Consider the following 17970-nt stretch of genomic DNA (forward strand, 5'->3'; position numbering starts at 1 on the left):
AAGAACCTAAGTTCTCTCTGGGGAGCACCTGCCAGGCTCGCGTGCTTGGCAGAAACGGTGTGCTCTCAGGTTGGCGTGCCCCTAGGTTGGGCACCTAGAAGGTCTCCAGGACCCAGACTGTGGTGGCAAAGCACAGTTCTCTCCTCCTTCTCCTAACACCTGTTACCTCCAATTCTTGTTGGATACCCTTGTCCCACACCCTACAGGTGGTCACCAGCTGTACCCCTGCCTCCCTAAATGATGGTTCTAAATACCCTTGTTTGGTGGTCCTGCAGTCACCAGCGTAGGCTTCCTGTGTCTCCTGTCTTTCAGTTCTGGAAGGCTATAGGCTGTTTGTGAGGGAAGCCCCTTCTGCTCTTTAGAGACTCGACGGTGACCTCTGTAGTAGGCTTCCGCTGTGCGTGCCTTATCCCCACCGTGGAGGATCAATGATCCCAGAAGTCTGTTGGTTTTCCTCTGGTTTCTCCAGTAATATATAGTGTTTACTCAGATCTAATGCTGTGTCTGGATGGCTAAGGCAGCTTGTTTCATTCGCAGAGTTAAAGTGTGAAAGATTTCGAAAGGCGGCCTTGCTCTCCTTCCCAGAAGCCACCCATAGGGCCAGTTGCTAGCACGTCCTTCTGCAGTCTCTCCTTAGCACTTTTCAAACGGTATTTAAAATCATCATAGAAATCTGTATCTAAGAAACCTAAGGGAAAAGACTAAGGTCTCCCACACAAAGAGAGGCCTTTCTGAGGCCTAAGGGATAGCTCGAGGCACACCTGTAGCCACACCTGGAGGCTCATTTCTTTTTGGTCTTTGTCCTTGTTCAGGTGGAAGTTCTTCCAAGGCTGGACTCTCAGTCTTCTAACTTTTTCAAGCACTTTCTTTTCTAGTACGGAGCGTGTGGATCTTTTGTAAAGTAAGCTGCAGAAGATCAGGGCAAGTTGGGTGGTGGGCTCTTGAGAGACTGGTGCCGGCCACCTCCTTACCTGGCCACTTCTTGCAGAAGTACCTGCTGCCCCTCATCCTAGGAGGCCGAGAGGACAGGAAGCAGCTGGAGAGGATGGCGGCGAGTCTCTCCGAGCTGAGTGGCAGCGTGGCCCAGACAGGTAAAGATTAATGACTCCATCAAGTCACCCCTCAAAGCGTCCTCACGCAGCCCCTTTTCGGCCCCTCCCTCTCCCTCCGTCTCCACTCTGTGGTGACTTCATTTATCTGCTCTGAGAATCTGTTCACATTTGCAAATGAAGCCGCCGTCATTTCGGTTTAATTTGAAATTGCTTGTTTACTGTCGGCGCGGCCTCAATTAATTATGTTTTTACGGAAAGGCTCCCAACCTCAGAATATTAATAAGGGGAATAAAATGACAGCCTTTCTAAGGGCTGTAAAGTTCATTTTTAATTTCTGCTTCTATGAGGTTTTCAGGGGGGTTTTCAGTGATTTTCCCCCTTCCCTCGAAGAATCCAATGCAGGGTCAAGAGAGTCTGTAATTACTGTGGCTCCCGGGACCCCTGCCACCTCCTCTGTTATCGACTCCACAGGGGTGGCACTCAGTACCTGCTGCCCCAGTGATGGCCCGGATTAGCTGGGACCTGTTGTGGCAGAGGTGGCTCTTCTCCTTATGAACTTGTTTACTGAGTGATGCAGGCAAGAGAGCCACCTGTCCCAGGCAGGAGTCTCGCCCCTCACTGGCACCTGTGTAGAGGTGTCTGGAGCCCTCTAACTCATCCGTCCCATGGACCACTGCTCCTAGGAGTCTGGGGCTCCTAGTAGTTACAGGCCTCAACGGGACATATGGTGGTCGATAGAGAACAGGAGAAACCACTGCAGATGGGACTTGCCTTTCCCATTCCTGGATATGGCAGCAGCCTGAGCCTCAGCCCTCCTGGGACTAAAGCTACCCTAGACACTGTGAGGGCAGTGAGATGAATGATTAGAGCATGCTGGGAGCTAGAGAACTCAGGCACGTCCCAGCCAGGCGTAATTAGAGGGGAGAGGTTTGGACGGATATACTGTTGACCGCGGACAAGCACACAATGGAGAGATGAAGTAGAAACACCAGAGGTTACACACAGTGCGGGCGGATCACCCCAGCCCCAGATAAATCATCGGGGTATAAATTACAGGTAACAGGGAGGCGAGCAGCTTGCAGGTGTGTGGGCGAGGAAGGAACCTTGGACACTGACTTACCAGACATGACGCTTTCTTCCCTAGTGACTCAGGTACAGACGACACTGGCCTCTGTCCAAGAGTTACTGAGACAGCAGCAGCAGAAGGTCCAGGAGCTGGCCCATGAGCTGGCCGCCGCCAAGGTACTTATCTTTGGACACTTGGGTCCCAAGGCCAAGGTCTGTTCCATTTAGCTCTAAGCCCTGGTCCTCCATGATCTGTGTACTGTCTCCTGTGTGCCTGACTGTCCTCCACTCACTGCCTTCTGTCATAGGGTGACCCATAAGGGATTGACGTTACCCATCTCATTGAAAAAGGGAGGCACCACACTGCATTGGTGTAGCACACAACTATCAAGGACAACCTTCCTGTTTCTGTGCCACCTCCTGACAGCAGGGAGGAAAAGCCACCTTCTGCTGGCTGGCCTTTGATGACAGGCATGCCCCTGCAAGGCTGGGCCAGAGGTCACAGCTTGGCAGAGGAGGAGCCCGGGCAACAGAGGAGAATGCACCCTGGGCAGTTTTCTAGTTCCCCTCCTGCCTAAGGCGCTGGGTTTGCCATGCAGCGGGCACTTCTCCAGACCCAGACTTCATGGAGTCAGGTGATCCTGAGTAGGGTTGACAAAAGTGCTTTTCAGGCCTTGCCACCCAGATCTGAAGCGGTCTGCTCAGCAGCAGACTGAAGGATCAGTCAGTCTGGGATAAAAGTGAGGGCTCTCCCGTTTGCTAGCTATTTGACCACAGGTGAGTTATTTACACCTTTCTGAGTCTTTGTAAAATGGAGCTGTGACCAGTATCTACCTTGTTGCACTGCTTCTGTGCTTAAGAGTGGTGCCTGGTACCAGCCAGAGCCCAGGATTCAGGTCCTCAGCATTGGGTGTGGCAGTGCCATCCCCGAGGCATTCATTATCTTAGACAGACATGTGTTGGCTCCTCTGAAGGGTCCCACCTGAGCTGCTTCTAGGGCTGCTGACCCCTCTTTACAGCTGCATGGAAAAGGATGCCATCATTTGGAAAAAGCAGCAGACTAAAAAACGAGAAAATATTTTTACCAAGAAATCCAGGAAACTGAACATCTTTGCACTTCTGGTAGAGCCTGGGGTCTTTGTTGTAAGTAAGGTTTCCCAAGAGCCCCCTCCCAGCGTCCATTTCATCTCACGCACAGGCTTTTCACTTCCTGCTCGGGTGGCTGGGTGCTACCACTGCTGGACTGTGTGTCCATTACAGGCAGCCGGAAAGCAGGCAGGAAGGGAGTGTGGCCACCTGACTGTTATCATTCATATCTGTGGCCTGCCAGTGGCCAGCAGCTATTCCGGAAATTGGAAAACTGTTTCAGGCCCTAAGCTGAGATGAAGACCACGTGTTGAGCTCTGAGTATGGTGGGGCTGGCTGGTTTGGGGCCTGCTGTTGTCTAGAAGAGTCCACAGTTGTCATAGCTCCTGCCCCAGAGAACCTTTCCCTGCTGAAGTGGGGCTCTGGCCTGGCACTCAGGCCCACAGTGTGTGAGGACTCCTGTTACCCTATAAACCAAAGACTCCAGCTATGTTTTCTCAGCTGTAATGTAAGTTTTTATATCTGCCTTCCAAACTCCTACTGGAGCACTGTAAAAAATGAAAAGAAGAGCTTTAAGTAATTAAAATCCTACATAAAACTGAAGCCTGTGAGTTTGCTACAACTGTTTTTTAAAGAGACTGGCTAAAAAGCCCCAGATGTCAGATTTTATTTCTAAATCCTGGCATCTGGCACCATGTGCGTTTGGAAATCTGAGTCCTCTGTGGCCAGTGAGTGAAAACTGCTCCCTTGTTAATGGGCTGCTGTAGATTTCAAGGTCTCAGAGAAGCCAGAACAGTGGCTCCCGGGGCCTAGCTGTCTGGTGGTCTGGGGTCGGGACCCTGTGGGGATGTGTGTGAGGATGTTGGTCTGCTTCCCGCTCCCTCCCAGACTGCCCAGGTCTTTCTTCCTCACACCTGCAGCTGAGAGGCTTCTTTCTGCAGGGGTGTGCCCAGTGGCCATATAGGCTGGCCTACAGTGCCCCCACCTGTGTCAGAAACCAGGGCTCACAGGGAAGATCCGGGGTTGTCCCCTCAGCGCCTGGGGAGAGCCTCCTGCCTCTCATGCCTTCACACATTCGCAGCACAGACCCACTGGGGCCACCTACAACCCCGACTTGTAGACAGCTGCTTGGCCCTTTCTCTTCACACAGTACGGTGTGGTTCAAGGTTTAGTGGTAGAAAGTGCCCTGCCCCTGCCCTTTGGGGACCAGGTTGAGTCCTCCCCACTCAGCTTCGACTTGTCCCAAAGAGTGGATAAGGTTGGGTGGAGTGATCACAGGTGGTTTTGCTGACAGTGGGATTTGCCCGTGGGCAACCTCCTTGACCCCGGGAAGCCTCTGGTGACCTGAGGTCCCAGCCAGGAGCCAGAGACCCTGAGCAGTGAGAAGCATGGCGATTGTGTTAGGGTGAGGCTGCCTTCTTGGCCTGCTCAAAGGCAGAGCCGTGGCTGCGCAGGTGCTCAGGTCTCCCTGTCTGCCACCTCCCTAGGTGCCCTCGGGCGGGACTGGTACCCTGGCTTATTAGTGCTGATTTCTTGAGGGAGGCGAGCTTTCAACAAGGGGTTGTTGTGAGCTGGCTTGTGTTTGTTAGTGGTTGTTTTGATAAAAGCTTCAAATATTCAACAGACATGAAAGATTCTCATGGCTACAGCAGCCCCTCCCACTGCCCCCAGACACATCACCCACCGCTCCAGACACTGCTGGTGTCTGTGGGACAGATGAATGCTTCTCTGTTATTTTGCTTTTACACATGAATCCTGTAGCCACCTAAGAACATGTAATGACTTCTTAGCGTCCTTGTACACCCAAACAGGGGTTGGGGACTGTTTGGTGTAGGGTGTTGAGACAGGTAGGAGTGACGCTGGCAGAGTGGACACAGAATGGCTTGCAGCTGCTGTCCCACCCAGGCTCCTCCTCAGTCCCCAGCCCCAAACCGGGCTGGCAGCCGGCACCACCGTGACCCTCACTACCTGTGTTCTGACTTTCAGGCCACCACGTCAACCAACTGGATCCTGGAGTCCCAGAACATTAATGAGCTCAAATCGGAAATCAACTCCTTGAAAGGGCTTCTTTTGAACCGGTAGGAGAGGAAGCCCAGGGCTCTGTCTTACCCAAGGTCAACGTGGCGGGGGAGAGGGGCTTGTGGGCTGGCCCAGCAGTCCCAGGAGGGACTGAGCTGGAAGATGAAGAACCGGACCTTAGGCACCCCTGCCTTCCCTCCCAAGGGGCCTTCCCGCACCGGGGGCAGGGTCCATAGTGTTGCACAATAGGTGACTGTCTGAGAGGGACAGTATTGAGGCAGCGAGCAGGACCTGCAGGCTGAGCTCTCTGTGGTACATGTCACCTACTGACGCAGGGCGCCTGGGGTGGCCACCGCTCCCTGAGCCTAGTAACCTCTCCAGGTTGAGGGCTGCGGGGTGTGAGATCTGCATCCGCAGAACCAGCCCTGTGCTCCTGAGGCTTCCTGGTGTACCCCGAAGTAGCAGCACCTTGTTCCCAGGGCAGCCCTGATTGGGAAGCAGCCATACTTTAAAGCTGAAAGTGCAGTGTTCAGGAAGCTGGAGTGAGCAGTCAGTCCACCTGAGTGTGCCCCAGCGGGCTGTGCCAGCATGTGTGTCTGCCGGGCCAAGGGCTCAGGACCTGTAAGGCAAGACCATGACACCCAAGGTGGGCTTTCTGGGAGCAGCAAGGATAGGGTCAGGGGTGCTCTGAGGAGCCCAGGCTGGAGAAACACATGTCCTAAAGCCTCCCACTTCACCATCTTGAGTTTGGGGGCCGTATCTCTACAAAAGATGTGGCCAATCCAGGCAGGGCCTGTGGATTGCTCTTAGAAGTCTTTGTCCTTTTAAACCTACAAGATGAGTGCCTCTGTGGCTAGGGGACAGTTGCAGGCCATTAGGTGACCCTGAAGCCAAGGAAACAGCAGTTTCTTTTGCTCATACTACTGAGTAGTGCAGGGCAGGGTGTGGTACATATGCCAGCAGGTTGACTCTGGGGTCGAAGGCTGACTCTGTGGCCAGTGTGGGAGGTGACACAGACCTGGGCAGGAGGAGGACCTGTCTCTTGGATTTCATATCAGAGAGCTGCATTTCTGAGCCATGACCACACTGACCCAACTTCCCAGGTCTGTCCTGGATTGAGCTTCAGTCTAGGCTGTCTGCTGCACCAGGGCCTAGAAGGAGAGCTGGCTTTTTCTTGCTCAAAGCTTGGGCTCCGAGGTCTGCAGCAAAGGGCTCTTGTCTCTGACCCCCTGGGCAGTAGCTAGGATTCCCCACTGCTGCCTTTTGCTGAGATCATAGGCACGTTAGCCAGGGGGTTCTTGGGTTTCCAGCCTTGGCCCCTTTTGCCTCCTTTCTTTTCCCCGTCTGGTCACAGGAGTGGAGCAGGGACATTGTTGAGTGGGGGTGGGGCAAGCTCCAGAGTCTGCTGGGCCCCCAGCTAGCAGAGCAGCAGCTGTCAAGGCAGGTAGTCCTGTCCTGCTGTGAGGCAAGGCTGCATTAGGGCACTGTTGGGCAATACGGCACACTTCCGGTGCCCAGCTTGGCTGGTGAGACCTCTGGTGGGCCGGAGGCTTTACTCTTAGAAGATTTTTTGGTTTTAGCTTTTCCAGACAGGGTTTTTCTGAGTAGTCTTGGCTGTCCTGGACTCACTTTATAGACCAGGCTGGCCTTGAACTCACAAAGCTCCACCTGCCTGGCCTTCCCAAGTGCTGGGATTAAAGGTTTGCATCACCACACCCAGCTTCAGAAGTTTTACTCTTTTTGTTGTTGTTGTTGTTTTGGTTGTTTTTTTGTTAGTTTGTTTTGTTTTGAGACAGGGTTTCTCTATGTAGCTTTAGTTGTTCTGGACTCACTTTGTAGACCAGGCTGGCCCCAAACTCACAGAGATCTGCCTGCCTCTGCCTCCCAGAGTGCTAAGATTACAGGCATATGACAGTGAGCCTGGCTGAGGCTTTACTCTTAAAAGAAAAGGAAAGGGACTCTATCCAGTCTCCTGGCCTGTGGCTCTGGAGAAACTCAGCATCACTGAGCCTTCAGGGATCAGGGACCAAGGGGATGTGTGACACTGGAGCCAGACCCTGTCACCAACCTCTTTTTCCTCTTCCACTGCCAGGAGGCAGTTCCCTCCCTCCCCATCAGCCCCGAAGATCCCCTCCTGGCAGATCCCAGTGAAGTCTCCATCACCCTCAAGCCCCGCGGCCGTGAACCACCACAGCAGCAGCGACATCTCCCCCGTCAGCAACGAGTCCACTTCGTCCTCTCCTGGGAAGGAGAGCCACAGTCCTGAGGGCTCCACAGCCACATACCACCTGCTGGGCCCCCAGGAGGAGGGCGAAGGGGTGCTAGATGTCAAGGGCCAGGTGAGGATGGAGGTGCAGGGGGAGGAGGAGAAGAGGGAGGATAAGGAGGACGAGGAGGATGAGGACGATGACGTGAGCCATGTGGACGAAGAGGACGTCCTTGGGGTACAGAGGGAGGACAGACGAGGTGGGGACGGGCAGATCAACGAGCAGGTAGAGAAGCTGAGGCGGCCAGAGGGCGCCAGCAATGAAAGTGAGCGAGACTAGGGCTGGCCTGCCTTCCCTGCTCCCCAGGACATCAGTGGCAGGTGGGCGTGAGCCGTGGCTCTGCCTCCATGAGGGGGCCCGGCAACCCAGGTAGGGGTGGGCTGTCCTCGGATGCAGCAGTGTGGGGTTGCCTTTCTGTTCACCAGCCTCCCAAACACCTCCCCCAGCCCCAGCCCCAGCCCCAGTGGCTCTGGCTGTCCACAAGCCAGGCGGAGGACTCGGGAGCTCTGCACTCAAGCCCCTGCCGAGCCCCCTCCTGGACAGGTGTCTTGTCCAGGTGTGTCCTCTGAGTATCTTGACTAGCTGACACCATGCATGGCCAGAGCTCATGTCATCTCCTGCCTCCTGTCACCTCAGTGCAGGGGGAACTGCGGCCCCCTTGGTCTTGCTGTTTCCCACTGTGCCCTGGCCTGGCCTGTGGCTTCTTCTTTGCCTGTTCCAGAAGCCAGGGCTCTGGACTTGCTCTTCATCGTGTGGGCCTGCCAGGACCCAGCCTCCCCACTACCAGGTCCTGGCTGACGGATGCCGCCCTTGGGCACCTGCTCAGCCCACCTGCCCTGTTGTCCTCACCACACAAGACCATCCTCGCTTGCTGTGTCGTGGTTTGGCTGCTCGGTGGCGAGGCATGCTCTACGTCTTGCGGTGGAGCCAGGCAGCAGGGCCTTCCTGACCAACAGCCATGTCTGTCCTTCCACTGAGAAACACATGTTCATTTATGTGATCATGTATAGATTTCAGAATATAAGATATGACTGTACATAATTGTAATAAATATGAGTTGCCATATTTAATTCCTGGCTCTGACCTCATCTGCTAGCTGCTGTGCCTCTGAGGTGGGTCTCAGCTAAAGCTCCACCAGGTGACCACCAGAGCAGGGCCCTAAGGGATGAGGGGCTCCCAGGGACCTGTCAGAGGCACTCACCCAGAACTGGAGGGCCTCCTTCCTTGCGCTGGTGTCTGTGGAGGGCGACATTCCCCTGAGAGCAGGAGGGAAGGGACTCCTTACTGTATATAGACCTGGTGCTGCGGGATGAGCTGCCTTCCTTAAATGGATGCGCATTCCCCAGGAGCCTGTCTGTGCTCTGCCAGTCCCTCGCTCGCTCACGCCCTCCCTGTCTCCCTTCAACCTTCACAGTGTGCTGAGCTATGACCAGAGAGCTGGGGCAGGAGGAGCACCTTCCAAGGGACACTCTCAATTCTTTCCACCCAGGGCTGGTCATGCCTGGAGCCGGGGGCAAGTGTCCCGTCATGTGCCTCATGTGGTCGTGGGCCCGTGATGTGGCCACCGCAGCAGGTGGAGTCATGCCCCTCAAGTGGCCTTGCAGGCCACCAAGAGGGGAGGTCATACCATCGTGGCTGAGGGGTGTGGCCTGGGATGTCTTATCCCAGAAGATGCCTCCCTCCTTCTCCTCTTTCTGTCTCTGGTCTTCCCTTTATCACCTTACCGAATTCCCAGGACTGGACCTCTAGCCACCTGGTCCCTAGAGAGAAGCAGAGCCTGGCGAGAGCTTCCCCTATGCTCACTGGTTTTCTCTGTCCCTGCCTCCTCATGTCCCTAGGAAGCCATGTTTCCTCACTCCTGGGGATGAGCAGGCTGCATGGCCAGGGGACCTTACTCTCCCAGCAGCCCCAAGGAGTTCCAGTGTGAGGAGGCAGGGATGGTAGACCTGAGGTGGGCCATCAGAGGACTGGGCCATGCCCCTCTCCTGAAGGGAACACCTGGATCCTGGGAACACAGCCCCCTTTGGTTCAGAAACCATTTGTTTCTGTTGTAACTTCTGACGTCCCTTCAAACGGGCACCAGAAAAGACTAGAAGGACAGATGCCCTGGGACAGAAATGAAGCCACAGTGGGGGCTGGGGCAGGAGTGCTAGCATGGCAGCCTCGTCCACCCCACAATGCTCTGCTTGCTGGGGACATGAGAGCTGGCCTGAGAGGAAGTCTGTGCTTCAGTTCTCCCCACCTGGGGCGTTACCAGGTTGGAAGGTTCTGAGCTCCAGCTCAGAAGAGAAGGGACAGAAACCTGGGTTCAGTTTTTGAGGACAGCCTGGCGTGACTTCAGGGAGAGAGAAGCCCCTCCCCAAAACTGCGTGAGGGCTGCCTAATAAAGGCGGCTGCTGGACAGGGGAAACGGTCCTTTGAAAAAAAAAAAGCCTTTCATTAGAAAAATAATGCATTTCATCCAAATAAGGTAAAAATATTTGGAATGGGGCAGAAGTGAACAGCAGGCAGCGCCTGTCAGGCCCTTTCTGGAAGGGAGTACATTATTAAACTCAATTACGATGTCTTTTTATAAAGTGTCGTTTGGGAGAGGACGAACCCCAGTGCTTGTAGACCATGCCCAGCTGGCTTGACCCCCTCCCCCCTGCACAAGCTCCCATCAGACTCTGGCCTCCCCCAGAGCAGGGTGACTCATTGGAGCTACCTTGGGGCAGTACAGAAAGGACAGGGTGGAGAGTGCCACCCAGGGAGGAAAGAGGTTGGGGGTGGGAGGGCAGACACAGACTTCCTCGCTGGGGTCTGTCTGAGGCCTGCACCAGGCCTCCCAGGCGCTGCTGGTGGGGAAAAGGAATGCCCAGGGACTGCTAAGTTTGTATCCCAAATATTGGGCTTCTCTGTTGTGTGCGTGCTTAAATACATGTATTTAGGAAAAACTTGGGAGTAGAGGAACCTTCCCCCTGGATGGCTGAGTTATGGCTTGTGTTTACCGGATTCTGCCTCACTCGCTCACTGTTTTTTGTTGTTGTTGTTTTTTTTTTTTTTGCTTTGTTTTAAATATTTATTTATTTTATGTATATGAATGCTTTATCTGCATCTGTGCTTGCACACCAGAAGAGGGCATCAGATCTTAGTATAGATGGTTGTGAGCCACCATGTGTTTCCTGGGAATTGAACTCAGGATCTCTAGAAGAGCAGTGTTCTTAACCACTGAGCCGTCTGTCCAGCCCTCACTTACTGTTTTTTGTTTGTTTGTTTTTTAATGATGCAACCCTCCTCATGCTGAGTGGCTTGCCCATTGATAGAAGAGTGGTCGATGATTGTCCTTTGGGGCCCTCATACCCGATACTTACTCTGCAGCCCAACCAGACTTGAGAAGACACTGGCCCTCCAGGGTCTTGGGAAGGCCTCTCCTCTAGCGACTGTCCTGCCACTGCCCCAGTGCCCAGGGAAGGAGGAGGCGGGCTGGAGTCGTTCTCAGGAGCACTCTGAATTCTGGGCTGCCTTGTCCTGGTCTAAACACTTCGTGGGACACCGGAGAAGGTCCCGGGCTCCAGGGGGAGGCACCAGGGAGGTCCCACGCATGTGGAGTATTCTCTGGGCGTGGGGCCCATGCCTCATTGTCTTTTTGGCAGGTGGGTCCTGGCTACTGTCCTCAAGCCTAATTCTGGTCTTGGCACAGGTCTTTCCCATCCAGACCCATCCTGTTTGGCCAAGTGGCTAAAGGAAAGATGTCAGCTGCCACCTCAGGGTCTTTCCACCAGGTGACCTGTCTGTGGTATTACACACATTACGTACAGCCACAGGCGCCTACTGCTTCTGCGTCCCTGCCTGCACAGCCCAGCTCTCAGCTCACAACCCCAAGACTCTTCATCAAAATGAGTTTGAGAGTTCAGCCTGCATCTTGGGGTGATTTTTCCTGAAAGATGAACAGGTCTTCGCTGCTTTCTGGGAGGGCTTTGAAGTCGGCCTTCCGGGAGAGGGCGGCTTTATTGAAGCTTTATAAGGAGATGCCTAGAGCCTTTCCTTGCTGCGTGGGGAGACCCGAGAAGACGTTAAAGGGACAGGGATGCCCAGTAGCATGTGCCTTCTGTCCCAGCTACCCAAGGGGCTGTAGCAGTGAGGACTTAGCCAGCTCGAAAGACAGAGAAAGGAGCCCCAAGTAAGAGGAGCAGCGGGGCGTGGCTTTACAGGCGGCCACCAAACCCACCCTAAGTTGAAAAGTGAAGTGGGGAATTCACATAACACACTAGTGTCCAAGCCTCCCTCCCCTGCCAACAGCAACATGGCATACTGGCATACTGTCATGGGGCCATTTCCCTTGCCATGGCTGGTGGACTGAGCGACCGCTGCTTCTGGTTAAACTGCTTTGGTTGGTAGGTTTGTGCACACACCAGAATGTGCACATGGAGGCCAGAGACAGCCTCTGGCGCCGTCCTCAGGGACCCTGTCCACCTCCTTTGAGACATCTCTCATTGGCCTGCAGCTTACTGGTCAGGCTTGACTGACTGGCCAGGATCTGCCGGTTCCTGCCTCCCAGCAATGGGATTATAGGTGTGTACCACCGTGCCCAATATTTTTATGTGGGTTCTGGGGATCCAACGTGGGTCTTTGTACTTGCAGGGCAAGTGCTTTAGCAGCAGAGCCGTTCCTGCAGCCCCAGGAACCTAAGTGAAGCCCTGGCAACCTGGGCGTGTTTGGCTTCACGCCTGGCTGGCCGGTCAGCCTGCCTCTGGCGTCATTTTCAGGCACTGCTGTTGCAAGGGCCCTGTATGGATGCAGGGTGTGCCAGCTGGTTCCCCCAAAAGCTGGGGCGAGGCTAAGGGCTGGAAGGTGCGGGGGAGGCCTTGGTGGAGGAGTGTCTCCCAGTAGGGATGTGATCCCATGGAGGCCACCTCCTGAACTCACTTTCGGTCCACTTGCCCTAAGTGGGACGGCTCTGCCAGAAAGGATGGCACAGGTGACCCCCTTTACTTCTGCAAGGTCTCCAGATTCCAGCTTCTGGGGGCCTGCTTGGAGACCTGCCCTGTCCTTAGCAGTGTTTATCCCTGTGTCCTGGCTCTAGGCCAGAGCCACCCGAGGAGCTGGAGCCGCCTCTCATGACAGTGAATAGACAGCCGTGTTGCCCAGTGGCCTGGGTATACTGTCCAGGGAGGGCGCTGTACTGTGTACCCCACCCCCGCCTGAGCTGGGGGGAGGCCTCCTCCAGCAGCTGGCCTTGTTGCTGGAGCACCCTGGCCAGCCCTGGCTGGGAGGGCGGCTGCCCACAAACATGCACTGCAAGCCTGCACAGCTGCTTCTAACTCATTCCTCGATGTTACAAAACTCTTGAATTTGCCCCAATTTGGGTGTTGAAGTGTCACACCACCACAGCTAATGAAACCCCAGAACAAAAACATGTTTTACAGCACTTTGTATCAAATCCAACAAGCCACAGGGAACCTCATGGGGCCTGGGCCCGGGAGCGGGTGCCACCACAGCAGCTTCCTCCCCTCCCAGCTCTGGGGGGAGGGCTGGAGCACCACCTAAGTGGGCCCATGTACCTGACACGGGTGTGTGCCCTTCCTGGCCTTCAGGGTCAGCAACCCATTCTCTGCAGAGACAGTGCTTTCCCTGGGCGCTGCCTGAAGGCTGCTGGGAAGCTGGTTCTGTCGTCCCCAGGGTGTGGGTCTGCCAAGGTCTAGCCAGGCCCAGAAAGCCCAGAGACAGGAGATGTGGGGTTATTTTGGGAGGCCAGTCAGGATTAGTGAGCCTCCTCCTCTGGGCCCCATGAGTCTACCCCCAAAACTGCCTTCACTCCTCGAGCCCTGCCCTGATGGTACTGTGCGGTGCCGGGAAGGAGCCCTGTGGCCACGCCGCCCACCAGCCTATCACCAGCTGAGCTTGGAGCTTGGCTCCCTGCCTCCCCTCAGGCCCCACGGGAGGCCACGCAGCCCACCAGGACTGGTGAAGCTCCAATAATGGCTTTAATTTGTTGAATTTGTGTTTTATCCCATAAATTAGTCACTGTTTTATTTAACAGAATGGAGATATCCACAAACAACAGGCGAGTTCCAACTTGAACATTTTAATAAGACCAAAAAAAGTCTCTATTTTCATGTCTGTTACAAACATATTTATGTAAATAGCCTGTGGGCCGAGTTCCAGGAGCAAAGCAGAAAGGGAAGGGCGCGCTGAGCCGGGCTGAGGAGAGGCTCTGGGGTGGGAAACACCCAGCCTGGCACCCCTGGGCGAGGCTGTGCTCTGCTCCCGGTACCCACGCTGGCCGGAGCCCGAGTGACCCACGCTCAGCGAGGGGATGGGTGCACTGCACGGACCCAGCTTTTTGAGACCCTTGGGAAAGTGACACAATGTTCCCTGTGGCAGGAGTTTGACAAGTCAGTGTGATGTTGTTCAGTGGGGAAGGCGGGGGGGGGGGGGGCTCTCACAGGTGTCTTTCTGGAGGCCTCGGCAGCTCTGGCCACTGGCAGACCGGCTCAGAGTGGGGCAGGCGTGATGCAGATGATGGAGAGGCAGGTCCCCAGCTGGAAGTGTTGGGGTAGAGGCCACGTGAACTCTGCAAGCTGCGTGGCGCCTGCGCTGTCATCCAGCCTGGCCCAAGCTCGGCTTAGCTTCCAGAGCTGTCCTCTGCCTACTTCCACCAGGCCAGCAGCTTAGGCCTTGGCGTGAAGGCCGCAGACCCTGCACCTGTGGATCTGCCACCCAGCACTCCGGGACATGCTGTTCCCAGACTGGGCAGGTCCCTGCAGGAAGAAGGAAGGAGCTGAGGGATCGCCTTGCCAAGTGGCAGTCCTGCAGCCTCAGAGAAAACACGGGGGGGTGGGGGGGCTGGCCAGAGTCTAGGGCCTGGGGAGGCTTAAGGCTTCACTGCCAGGTGAGCCTCCCAGCAGTGGCTACTGAGCTTGAGGTGGGGTTCAGGTGGAGCTGAGGGGAGGAGCAAGGCCCGAGCCCTGCATCATCTCTCTAGCAAATAGTGGGAGAACCTGACCTTATGCCCAGAGGCAAAACTAGTCCATTCCTGCACCCCTGCCCTGCTGGGCTTTAAGGTGGCCAACTCCTTCCTCCTCTCTCTGGGTTGGTACTCAGATCCTGGCTGCGTCTGGGCTACCCCACACAGTGGGTCGTGGCCAACCACCTGGGGATAATTTTAAAAATAAAATATAACGTGATAGTTTTTTTCCAGTTTTTATTGAGTGAAAATGTCAAACCTTGCATCAGTCATGCAAAAAAAAATCAAATAAATAAAACACATATATTAAATTTCTAATAGCACTAAATTCAAGTGGAAAAATATTCAGTTCTTAATAACCAGGTGCCGAGGAGACCAGATTCAAGTAATCAGAGCACGCGCTGTTCAGTTCTCTTTCACGGTCTGCAGTTTTTTTTTTGTTTTTTTTTGTCTCAAAACCTCTCTATATATCTCTCTATATCTATATATGTATATACATATAGATATATACACACATATGTGCATACATATTACTTTTATATTTATATATATACACATACATAGTTATAAAACATTAAAAAGAGCATCGGTGGATCAGGCATCGTTTTCCTCACAGAAAGAAAGTAAAACAAAAATTACACATTAAAATTCAAAATGAGCTAGCAATGGCTTATAGTCCTAATGTGCAATATGAAGCTTACAGAAGGCTAGGCTTCGCGCTCTCCGCATCTTCTTTTTTTTTTTTCTTTTAAATTTTCTGTTTGATTTTGCTACATTGAAAAATGTTTTGTTTTTTTAAAATCTTTTATCTTTTTATTTTTCCATTACAAACCCCCTTCCACAGAGGCAGGGTCCCGCGGTAGGTCAGAATCTGGGCGAACTCTCAGCAGCAGCATGGCGGCTCTGGCCGGGGCTGTTCAGAGATCAGCGTGTTTCCTGTTGAACTGGGTACTCTCATCTCACCTCTGCGCCCTCCCTGCTCCCTCTCCAGTTCAGACGCTCCTGGCTTTCTGCCTGTGGGCAGCCAAGAGGACATACACACACACACACACACACGCACACACACACAACACACACACACACGAACACACGCACACAGATAAAATCACTGTCCCATCTGGGCAGGTTCCCCCCTTGCAGCCCGTGGGAGGGGGCTTCCTGGTGGGGCTCCAGACCCCTCTCTGTTGGCTGGACCAGCCTGTTGTCCCCAGCCTGATGGGCCAGAACCTGGACCGCACAGGTTTACACCCCAAGCCTGGCCTCGGGCAGCCGGCCCCCACTGCGGACCGAGCAGGCCCTGGCGCGGTGCCTGCAGGTGAGCCTCGTGGCCTCCAGGAAAGGGGTATTTTGGAAAAGGAACGGAATCTGGGTGGGCTGCACCGGCACAAAAGCATCCCAAACAAAATAATTATAACAAAACTGAAACAAGAAAAAAAAAAAAAAAAGCCCTATAAAGCCACACACATAACCAACAGAAAAACCCTCAAATGTTAAATTAGCTACAAACTTGTATCAAGAGAATAGTCTTTTTTTTTTCCTCGTCTCTACAAAATTCAAGTTAAAAGTTGGAATCACGCAGCCCCCATCAGTGCTAGTGTGAAGACAAAGCCTCGAACGAGGCTTCTCAAATAAATGCTAAACAATTCCACAGGAGAAATTGCACTCAGGTCCCCAATCCCAGGGCTGGTCTGGAGCTCTCTTGCACCCACCTGCTTTTCTCTCTCTCTCTTTTTTTTTTTTAAACCCCCTTCTTCTCTTTTTGTTCTATGTAGAATAATAACCTTTACAGGAAAAAATACTGTACAACTTTCTTGGGTTTTTTTTTTCTATTTTGATTATTAAAGCCAAAAACTGTCGCATCCTTCCTGCTTGCACCAGAGTGCTGGGGACCCTCGGCCTCCGGGCCCGGCCGCTGTGCCTGCTTGGGGCCACGGCTCGGCTCGCTGGCGGGTGGGCTGGCGCCTGACCTCCGCAGCCGCCCCGGCCGTCGCCAGCCCTCGGCGGGAGCGCAGGCGCGCGGGCCGGTCCCTCCTCGTGTCTGTAGTGTCTCCGGCTGATGCCGACCGTCTTCGGCGACCCTTCCCCGGGCGGGGGAGGTCTTAGCTGCACGGGGTGGGGGTGGGGGCAGCCAGATGCTACCGGCGCCTGCTGCCCCCAACCCGGTGACCCCGCGGGAGCCCCCGAGCGGGGGGTGGGGCCGGGAGGAACGCAGGTCAGCGAGGCCGCCCGACACAGCACCTGCTGTTCCCTGAACACCCGCCGCGCGGGCCGGGAGGGCGCGCCCGGAGCACCAGGGGGTCCCCGCCTCTGCCCTGAGACGGACCGGGGGTCCGGAAGCACCGGCGGGGCAGGGCGCCTCCCTCCCCGGGGCGGCGCGGCGGGGGCTGTGCACAGGGGTCGCATCCAGAGCGCTCCTCGAGGGGCCGGCGCGGCGCGGCTAGGGCGACGCGGCGGCGGGCGCGGGCCCGGGCCCAGCCAGGGCCGCCAGCGCGGTCCGCGGCCCGGCCTCGCCCGCAGCCTCGGGCAGCGACTCCTCCGAGTCGGTGCGCAGGTCCTCGTCGTCGTCGTCGTCCTCCTCCTCCTCGTCGTCGTCCTCGTCGTCGTCGTCCTCCTCGTCGTCCTCCTCGGCCTCCTCCTCAGGCAGCTCCAGCTCCTCCTCGTCGTCCTCCTGGGAGGACTCCCCGGCCGCGGCGGCGGGGGCGGGGGCAGGCGCCGCAGGCCCGTCTCGGGGCCCGAGCGCGGCGGCGGGCGGCCCGGGGTCCGCCGCGTCCCCCAGCAGGCCCAGCCCCGCGGCCGCCGTCTGCAGGAAGAGCAGCGAGCCCTGCTCGGCCGCCAGCGTGAGCGAGCCGTCCAGGCCGACGGGCGCGCCCGGCGAGGCGGCGGGGGGCTCCCCGCGCTCCTGCTTGTCGTGCTTGCGCTTGTGCGAGTCCATCTGCGACATGCCCACCACCGTGTGGCGGCAGCCCGGGTAGGTGCAGTGGAAGTGCGAGCACTTGAGCTTGTACTTGCAGTCGGGCACGGCGCAGTCGGCGCTGGAGCTGAACTGGCAGAAGCCGGCGGCGCTGATCACGTCCTGCTTGCCGTGGTGCTTGCGGTGCGCCGTGACCTTGGTGCTGTCGGTGCAGCGGAAGCGGCAGCGCAGGCAGTGGAAGTGCGTGCTGGTGCCCGAGAACGGGCAGTCGGCGAAGTGGCAGCTGAGCGAGGCCTTGAAGCGCTTGAAGTCGTCCAGCACCAGGTTGTCCACGCGGTCGTGGTGCTGCGCGTGCTTGTACATGTGCGTGCGCCCGCAGAACTTGTAGCCGCAGTTCTCCCGCGTGCAGTGGTAGTGGGTGACCTTGAGCGAGAACTGGCAGGCTGCGTCCTTGCAGTCCTCGTAGAGGTCGAAGCGCCGGAAGCCCTCCAGCATCATGCCCTCGTCCAGCATCTTCCGAGAGGAGGCCGTCTTCCTCCGCTTGCCGAAGGGAGACATGTCCTCGATGATCCAGAAGCGCTTTTTAGCCCCTGAGGCCGTCGGCATGGAGATGGTGTTCCCTAG

The 17970-nt window shown here is 55.7% G+C and overlaps 2 protein-coding genes across 5 annotated transcripts in view; one reads left to right on the top strand and one right to left on the bottom strand.

Moving 5' to 3' along the window:
- Pex14 (peroxisomal biogenesis factor 14) overlaps positions 1–8559 on the top strand; it is a 139652-nt gene extending 131093 nt beyond the window's left edge. For all 3 annotated transcript variants that reach the window (XM_060379068.1, XM_021636211.2, XM_060379067.1), the window contains 4 exons: positions 989–1091; positions 2197–2294; positions 5190–5281; positions 7315–8559. In XM_060379068.1, coding sequence (XP_060235051.1) covers positions 989–1091; positions 2197–2294; positions 5190–5281; positions 7315–7768 — 747 coding nt within the window. In that variant the 3' untranslated portion in view covers positions 7769–8559. The remainder of the gene's footprint in view (positions 1–988; positions 1092–2196; positions 2295–5189; positions 5282–7314) is intronic.
- Positions 8560–14655: 6096 nt separating this feature from the next.
- The window catches only part of Casz1 (castor zinc finger 1), a 146791-nt gene continuing 143476 nt past the window's right edge, over positions 14656–17970 (bottom strand). For both annotated transcript variants that reach the window (XM_021636204.2, XM_021636201.2), the window contains one exon: positions 14656–17966. In XM_021636204.2, coding sequence (XP_021491879.1) covers positions 16873–17966 — 1094 coding nt within the window. In that variant the 3' untranslated portion in view covers positions 14656–16872. The remainder of the gene's footprint in view (positions 17967–17970) is intronic.

Source organism: Meriones unguiculatus, chromosome 3, assembly GCF_030254825.1.
Source record: "Meriones unguiculatus strain TT.TT164.6M chromosome 3, Bangor_MerUng_6.1, whole genome shotgun sequence".
NCBI classification, from domain to species: Eukaryota; Metazoa; Chordata; class Mammalia; order Rodentia; family Muridae; genus Meriones; species Meriones unguiculatus.